Source organism: Chironomus tepperi, unplaced genomic scaffold (genome assembly GCF_022539635.2).
Source record: "Chironomus tepperi strain 1889 unplaced genomic scaffold, CSIRO-AGI_Ctep_v1 contig_354, whole genome shotgun sequence".
NCBI classification, from domain to species: domain Eukaryota; kingdom Metazoa; phylum Arthropoda; class Insecta; order Diptera; family Chironomidae; genus Chironomus; species Chironomus tepperi.
The window spans coordinates 4408784-4418062 of NW_027226476.1; the positions used below are offsets into that span (position 1 = coordinate 4408784).

The window sequence follows — 9279 nt, forward strand, 5'->3', positions numbered from 1 at the left end:
AATAGACCAACAGCTTATGGTGGGATCAGAACCACACCTTTGATGACGCTTATTGCCTTTAGCCTACAAATGGAGGCTGTGAGCCACATTACTTACTTACTTACTTACTTGGCTGGGGCGCTTAACGAATGTCTGTAGACAGCTCTTTATTTCGATAACTCCTGCCAATTAGGGAGTGCCACATTACTGCTACATATGATTCGAAAAAGGACACGTGACAAATTTCCCATGCTGAGTTTCGAACCCATGATCACTGGATCGGTGTTATAATGATTATGAGCTGAAGTACTTAACCATTCCAGTTATAGCATCACATTTGGAATTGGTAATTGGTAAGCGTTAGTCAGCGATAGAGCTGACTAAGGTGTGTCCTAGCTAAATGTGTCCTGACTAAGGTGTACCATGTCCAATGTGTTCTTTGGACAATGTGTGCCCTGGCTAAATGTGTCATGTCCAATGTGTACCCTAGCTAAGGTGGGTCCTGGCTAAGGTGTGTCCTGGCTAAGGTCGGTGCCCTGGCTAAGGTGTGTCAATAAATCTAGCTTCAGGTGGCAATTGAGGGATGTCTTGGATCATACTTAATCTGTACGGCCAGCGATAAAGTGATTGCTGTATAGCTTGTGATATGAACTTTGCGGTTGTCGAGGATATATCAAAAACAGCACTATTTGGACATTGTTGGCTTTATCAAGGACATGGACATTTTGTAGGGAATTTGGGATGGTACAACAGATTATCGATCGCAGTTCAGTTGCTTTAAGCAAATTCTACATTGTATTTTTTTCTATGGTTTGTGACGAACAAGGTCAAGCATCCAAAGTGCTCAAAGCAGCGCTCATGGACATGATCATCAAGTATGTTTTATGAATCCCCAAAATCTCGCACTGAATAACCTCCTGGACATGACACAAAGGCACTTACCTGGACATTTGGTCAATTGACTATATTTCAGTTCCACATGAAGGAACAACAGATGTAAAGGAACTGATGCCGTCAATATTCCATAAAATACAAAAAAATGTGCAAAATTTAAGAAAATTTTTGTGAGATAGCGCGCAAAAAGCTTATTTTTTCTGAGCAGTAGGCAATAGAGCTTTTACAAGCAACGACGCAGTTCCTCTAATTATTTAACATTTAATTGTATTTGTAGTTAAAATGTCAAAATTTTTAAATAATTTAATTAATTTGATATTTTTTGTTGGATTTTTATGTCAATTTGGTGAGTTTTTTAGCTTTTTTTCATGTGGAAAATTGATGGAAAATTGGTGGAAATTCAAAGGAAAATTGCCGCACTAGTGGCAAAATGTGAAAATTATTTTTGTATTTGTAAATTTACAGCCTAGAAGAATTTATGCTGATTTTATTGAACTTTTTTTTGACTGAAGTCATTTGGGGTCCATTCCCATATGACGTAACAAGAAAATATGACTTTTTGACTCAATTCCCTTTTCAATCCGTTATTTAAGGTGGTTCAATCCTCGATTCTTCTCCTTTCCTTCATCAAGAGCGTTACCTAATATGTAAATGTCCCCTAAGGGGTCATTCGTTTATTACGTAACGCTGTTATAATGGGGAATGGGGTAGTTTAAAAATAGTCAATTTTTGAGTTACGTAACATGTGCATGTCCCCATATCATGTGAATTTACTTGGAATATTCTTACTAGAATTCAACCTCATTGAGCATGTCAATTGAAACCAAAAAATCTTATTACTTTTGTGCATTTACAGCTAACTGTCTTAGTTGTTATCACTGTAATTCCAATTTAAATGAAGGATGTGACGAGATGCATCAACCAATTCAAATTGTTGTAAGTAGCAGGGATATATGCATGGGTTCAGACACAGTACTGTACTTACTGTACTTACTGTACTTACTGTACTTACTGTACTTACTGTACTTACTGTACTTACTGTACTTACTGTACTTACTGTACTTACTGTACTTACTGTACTTACTGTACTTACTGTACTTACTGTACTTACTGTACTTACTGTACTTACTGTACTTAAATTAACATTCTTGGACATATAGGACTGTAAATCCAACGAGACGATGAGAAGGAATCACCAAAAGTTGGCAACAGCTTTAAATGTGTCAATAGCTTGTAAGTTATTTTAGGTTAATCATGTTTAACAGTAAATTATTGAAAATATCATTATTCTTAGCACAATCTACAATGTACTGCTTGAGGGTCTTTTTGAATGATAGTAAGTATGACAAAAATTCAAGTGTGAAGGCACCTGAACCTTGAATTCTAGTGTGAAGGCACCTGAACCTTGAATTCTAGTGTGAAGGCACCTGAACCTAGAATTCTAGTGTGAAGTCACCTGAACTTTGAATTCTAGTCTGAAGGCACCTGAACCTTAAATATTCGAGTGTGAAGGCACCTGAACCTTGAATTCTAGTGTGAAGGCACCTGAACCTTGAATTCGAGTGTGAAGGCACCTGAACCTTGAATTCGAGTGTGAAGGCACCTAAACCTTGAATTCTAGTGTGAAGGCATCTGAACCTTGAATCCTAGTGGGAAGTCACCTGAACCTAGAATTCTAGTGTGAAGTCACCTGAACTTTGAATTCTAGTCTGAAGGCACCTGAACCTTAAATATTCGAGTGTGAAGGCACCTGAACCTTGAATTCTAGTGTGAAGGCACCTGAACCTTGAATTCGAGTGTGAAGGCACCTGAACCTTGAATTCTAGTGTGAAGGCACCTGAACCTGAGAAATTCTAGTGTAAAGGCACCTGAACCTTGAATTCTAGTGTGAAGGCACCTGAACCATAAATTCTAGTGTGAAGGCACCTGAACCTCAAAATTCCCATTTTTCTTCTCATTTTCAGAACATGGCGATTATCAATCATATCGTGAATGCTACGAAGACTACAAAGTAATTTCACCATGTGATATGGTCACAAAGTCACTGACAACAGAGAATGATCACATTAGAGTTGTGGATTGTGAAATCTGTGAACGAGATTTATGTAATAGTGATAAATTGCTGTCACATGACAATATTAGTGGCACATTGACAATATCCTTAAATATTCAATTAATTTTGATTTTATTAAGTTTAATTTTTATGGAATTTTGGTACAAAATTTGTGAATAAAAAGCAAGCTTTTTTGGCTGTAAAATTACCTGAATTAATGCTTATAGCTTCATATCAATCCTCAACAAAACTACCTCATAAATTAAATTAAATTAAAAATCACTTATTACATCCATAGCTCCCCATAAAGAAGAGGGTGGATAAATCTAGTTTTAACTGGTTCAGTCCATAAAGGGGCTCGTTCATCAATTACGTAAAGTGAAAAAGAAACGATTTTTGATACTTTGATTTCTTGACAGACCCCCAAGTTGGGTATGGACTTTCTTGGAACATTACATAATAAGTGAACAGACCCTAAGGAGTCGTACGCTAATGACGTCACTTATAAATTGAAGTCTCGATTTTGAGCTCTTCTGAAAAAAATGAAATTTTTTCTTCCTCTCATTTATTATGAAGCATAACTACCGCCTCCACTTTTGAGCGTTACGTAATAAGTGAATTACCCCTAAGCTTATAAAATGGAGATACAATGGTCTATAAACATTAATTCCTTATTTAATTTTCAGCATGAATTTTAAAATAAAATTAAATTTGAATATTGTGCATCAATAAATTTATTGTGCCTTTTTGAAGCTGATTAAAGGCCGTTCATTCTTAAATACAATTTAAAAAAGAAGCAATAAAATTCAATTTTAACAAATTTTTGCACTTTTTACTGTTGCTTTATTCATTTATGTTAAGTGCCTTCATAATTTTTGACAATTTTTGGTCTTGTTCCTTCATTGCCTTCTCAATCTTGTCAGTTCTGAATTTCAATGATGATAAAAGTCCAGCATGATCAATCGTGGCTGCATTTTTAATGTTTTGGATCTCTCTGAGCATTGCTGTTTTGGTATTTTGAACATTTTCATCAAGAATTTCCAATTTTGTGTCCATGTCTTCATTGCGGTTCCTTAAGTCATCTTTCAATGCTGCACATTGCTGAGTATCGGTTCCATTTGTAGCAAGGGTCATCAAATCTATCAAATTTTCTGTCATTTTGTCAACTTTGGACTCTAATGCTGAACATGTCTCGAATTTTGAGCTTTCTGTTGTTGTTGCTGGTGTCGTTGTTGTTGTTGTTGGTTCCGTTTTGGTTGTAGCTGTTGTGGCTTCTTCTTGTGCCTTTTTGGCTTGACCAGCTCTTATGCCTTGAAGTTTACTTTGGAAGAAATTTGGAAATTTTGAATTTTTCACTTCATTTTCCAACTTTTCCAGTTTTTCCTTGAGTTGTTCTGAACTTAATGCTGAAGATTCAGCTTCGAGGTCCTTGACTTTTTGCTCCAAATTTGAATATTCTGAATTTGTGCATTGGTTCTTTGCTGTTTTGATGACATTTTGAACAGCTGTTGAATTGTTGGAAGCATCCATGTCAATACATGGATTTGACCTAAGGGTCAAAGTCTTCAGTTTAGTCAGCTTGTCAAACACATTTGAATCAATGTGCGAAATTTTGTTAGATGATAAATAAATGTACTCTAAATCAGGATTAAACTCGAATAAATCTTTTTCCAATATTTCTAAATTATTTGCATACAAATTAAGATGCTTTAAATTTGGGAAATGTTTCAAGTCACTCTGATGAATTTCCTCAAGTCCAGTGTTGTATATTTGAATTCCTTTAAGATTCTTGAAGATTTTGTTCAATCCACGTGGAAAAAAATGAATTTGTCCTTTACTACGAACATAAAAAGCCTCAACATTGTCATTATTATAGCCAGCCAGATGTGTGCCAATCACCGAGTCGATTTGTGCTGCATCAAGTGAAGTTATTGTGACTAAATTTTGAACATCGCAATAATAAATTGTTCCTAAATAGCTCCAAGAACCTGATACAAATTGACAATAAATCGATGCTGATTGTGATGATCCAGCAAGTGTCAAAGTCATGCACAGAATCAATCTAGTAGAATAAGTTAAAAATAGACAATTAAGCATCAATGAAGCTGAACTAGATTAACAAATTTAACTCACATAATTATTTTGAACATTTTCACAATTTTATGTCCAACACAAAGTCCCCAAATGCAGGATATAAATTGAAATTGTTGACCAAATCAAGGCACAGCTCACAGCTTCTTCAGAATGATCCTCAACTTAAGACAGATGATTTGAAAGTGAAGCTACAACAGCACAGGAACTGCTTTTATACAAAACACACGAATCGAGCATTTAATGTTGATAATTTTTTATTTTTAGGTTTTTTTTTACTGTATAGCCAGTGCTTTATGTCTCAAAAAGACGTCATTTAGCTAATTTTAAATTATTTATATTATCATGTGTGGAAGTTATGTGCAGTAAAATGTGAATGTCAACCGACTTTAGTTGAAATTTGTTCTGAAGAGTTTTGATGGTCGTTAATTTAACATCAAGCAGCATATAAAGGAATTCATATATCATGTCTGAACCAGCGATCTTACTTATATGATTTATAATGTTATTATCCTGCCAATGGAATCTGATTGCTTTCAACATCCCTGAAATTCACATCAAAAACAAAATTTTCCACAGGCAAAAACATTCATTTATTTTAATAATGTTGATTGTTTTGCTTAAAAACATTCAAATTTCTTGATTGTGTTGATGTTTTTAATGATTCAATGTATTTGAATTTTAAAAAACCGTTATGAAAATTTGTTTGAAAAAATTTAGTTTTTTTTCATGTTCTGTCCGTTCCTCCATGTTCGCACTGTTTCCACATGTCCTGTCCGTTCCTCCATGTTCGCACTGTTTCCACATGTCATGTCCGTTCCTCTATGTTCGCACTGTTTCCACATGTCCTGTCCGTTCCTCCATGTCCGCACTGTTTCCACATGTCCTGTTCGTTCCTCCATGTTCGCACTGTTTCTACATGTCCTGTCCGTTCCTCCATGTCCGCACTGTTTCCACATGTCCTGTTCGTTCCTCCATGTTCGCACTGTTTCTACATGTCCTGTCCGTTCCTCCATGTTCGCACTGTTTCCACATGTCCTGTCCATTCCTCCATGTTCGCACTGTTTCCACATGTCCTGTCCGTTCCTCCATGTTTGCACTGTTTCCACATGTCCTGTCCGTTCCTCCATGTCCGCACTGTTTCCACATGTCCTGTTCGTTCCTCCATGTCCGCACTGTTTCCACATGTCCTGTCCGTTCCTCCATGTCCGCACTGTTTCCACATGAATTCCAAATGCAATTTTCACCTACTGATATCAATAAATCAGCATAACTGTCCATAATATTAAGGTACAAACATCCAAACCAGATCAATTACTGTCGATAACTGTCCACAACCAGCCAATCAAATGCCTTAAATAATGTAAAAAAAAAATTGTATAAAATCAGTACAAATTTTTCAAAATTTTCTTTATTCAACAGTCAGTCAAGTGAACATGAAGGAAGCTTTAATTGTACTGATACAGCTACTTCCTCTAATTCGAGGTGACATTTACAACCTAACATCCACAAAATTTGATAATCTTGCAATTCAATGCATTAAATTTGGTAAATTTTTCAATGATGTTATCGGTAACGGAAGTGAAATTCGCAATGGAATCATCAATGTAGCTATAGCTGACTATTCTGATAATTTGGATGTAAATTGTTTAATTAAAAATGGATTAATGAAAGTTAGTGATAAAATTGTGATTTATGGCATTACTAAGATGACATTTGAGTTTGCTGGTATCGAGCCTGACTATCTTGTGTATGTACAGGATTATATGAAGAATGTAAGTCAATTAAGGGGTCATTTAAATGTTACGTAACAGTATTTTTTTATGAAAAAGGGATGATTTCTGCCTCGGGGTATGATCAAAACTCTCATTCCCCATCCTTCTTGCATGAGGGGTGGGGGTAATGGATATCAAGGTTGTGGATCAAGAAATCATTTTCTACAACTTGGTACGAAGGGGATGGGGGAGTTCTCACTCGGGGAGATTAAGCCCAGGGGTGAATGAAAGGTAGAGTTCCTTATATACCCCGGGGTACAGTTGAAAGAAGTTCTGTATACACTTCGGGGCAAAGGGAAGTAGAAGTTCCATCCCTGCCCCAGGGAGAAGGGGGGAGTCATTCTATACCTACCCCAGGGCGAAGATAAGGAGGAGTTCTATATCTACCCCGGGGTAAAAAGAGGACAAGTTCTGTTTACCCCTCGAGGTGATGGTGAGAGGAAGTTCTATATACGCCATGGTGGCACAGAGGGGAGACATACTTTATTTACCCCAGGGTGCAGGGTGGTGAAGTTCTGTTTACACCTCAGGCAGGGGGAAATCTTGCTGTCATAGTCAAGGAGAGAAGCTTGGCACCTTAACAGTCAAATAGATCTGGATAATATTAGGGTTGGGGTCCCCCTTCCATCCCCCGCCACCCCTCCAGTTCCAATTACATAGAAAATGAACAATTTCCAATTAAAACATTAAATTTCAGAACAATCTCAGCTTAATCGGTCCAAAATACTACAATAATATCAAGGCATCAACTAAATCAATGATAATATCAAGCTACTCGAGTGAGGAAGACTACAACTCATCAGATGATATAATTCATCAAGTTAATTCCTTCTATAAGTCAATAAGCTATGCAAATCCATTCATACTGAATATCTACAATGATTTACACTCAATATACAGGTACACAAAGACACTTGATCATTATAGCTATAAGACAATAGAATCAGTGACTAAACATGATGACTACCGTCCATATATTGAGAATTTAAAGATATCATATCATGAAGTACTGCCTTATACATATTTAGATGATGATATTCATATTATTGGTGTCGATGGTAATTTAATTGATGAATTTTGTAAGCATATAGGAATTGGATATAAAATCATTAATGAACATAATGGTCAATTATTGGATATATCATCATCTGTTAAAATTGACATTAATTTAAATCGACGATCATCAATTGACAATCTTAAATCACATGATATTGTATATCTTTATGATACATGTCCAGCACAATGCTTTTTGGTACCAAGAGACATTCCCGTTTATCGTGCATTTGCAAATCCATTTGATAATTTTGTGACATGCTTCTTAATATCAACTGTTGTACTTATTGCTGTATTATGGAAGGTCATGAAATGTCTTCAAAATGAGCAATTATCACTTGCTGATTTAATCATATCAATGCTTAAAGTCTTTATTGGATTATCAATTGATGAGAATCGATGGCGTTATTGGTCTATAAAGGAACGATTCTTATTGATGCCATTTTTATTCATGTCAATCATCCTCATTGCACTTTATCAGTCATTTTTAATATCAACATTAATTGTGGAACATCCAATGAAGTCTGTACGATCAATGGACCAACTTAACATGTCACATACACAAATTTATGAATATCCAATTGGAAATCATAATTTTGTGGATGATAAAATTATTAATTTAGTTCCAGTCAACAGCAGTAAGCATGCAATGCTTATGTTACCGGAAAATTATGATAAAAATCTAGCATATGCTGTACGGTGTCGATTTGCTGAAGATTTTGTTAAATCACGACGTAATATGCAGGAGAAGCGTATCCTATTTGATGTCCTTGATGATCCACAATATCCAAGAGTCTACTCATCATATGTCATAGCTGATGACTTTCCATATAAAAATAAATTCAAGTTTTCAGTTATGGCACTTGAGGAATCTGGCGTAACTAACTTTTGGACTAAACAACTTGTAAGGAATCAATTTCCAAAGCATCCTATGATGGATAATAATGGATATAATTTTCTTGGTATTATGATATTTCCATTTATATTAATTGGCGGTGGAATTGGAATAAGTTTTGGATCATTTATAATGGAAGGACTTCACAATCGTTATTATGATTTGGTGATCGAATGGATGATAAGTTACAAGATATTTGAGAATATTCTTATTGGACAGATCAGGAAGAGACGTATGATAACGGTAAAGCCAATTGGACATGTTGGTGGAGATTGTGAGGATAAGATGAGGACAATGAGTATTTAAGGAGCTATTGAGGATTGATTCGTGATGAATACAGTGATGGACACACCTTTTTTGTGTCACGGCACACCTTAGCGTAGCTACATAGTCTAGGCAGTGATTCTTTTTGATTTAATGTTGCTTTATTGTTGGATGTACTGTGGAATATAAATGTATTAGTGTGGGTCCGTTGACTCATTACCCCAACCACCCTACCCTATCTCCCCTGAATGCTCCCCTGGTCGACAGCATGTCAA

At 35.8% G+C, this 9279-nt stretch overlaps 2 protein-coding genes across 2 annotated transcripts; one reads left to right on the forward strand and one right to left on the reverse strand.

Moving 5' to 3' along the window:
• Positions 1-1086: 1086 nt before the first annotated feature.
• Positions 1087-3706, forward strand: LOC139094348 (uncharacterized). Its single transcript, XM_070645385.1, has 5 exons — positions 1087-1219; positions 1730-1809; positions 2034-2106; positions 2168-2209; positions 2838-3706. Exons 1-5 carry the CDS (start codon positions 1156-1158, stop codon positions 3104-3106), a joined length of 528 nt encoding a protein of 175 aa, XP_070501486.1. The 5' UTR covers positions 1087-1155; the 3' UTR covers positions 3107-3706.
• Positions 3643-5217, reverse strand: LOC139094324 (uncharacterized). The gene is made up of 2 exons (XM_070645353.1): positions 5060-5217; positions 3643-4988 (listed from the first exon to the last, which is right to left on the reverse strand). The coding sequence occupies exons 1-2, from the start codon at positions 5074-5076 to the stop codon at positions 3770-3772; spliced, it is 1236 nt and encodes a 411-aa protein (XP_070501454.1). The 5' UTR covers positions 5077-5217; the 3' UTR covers positions 3643-3769.
• Positions 5218-9279: the final 4062 nt, after the last annotated feature.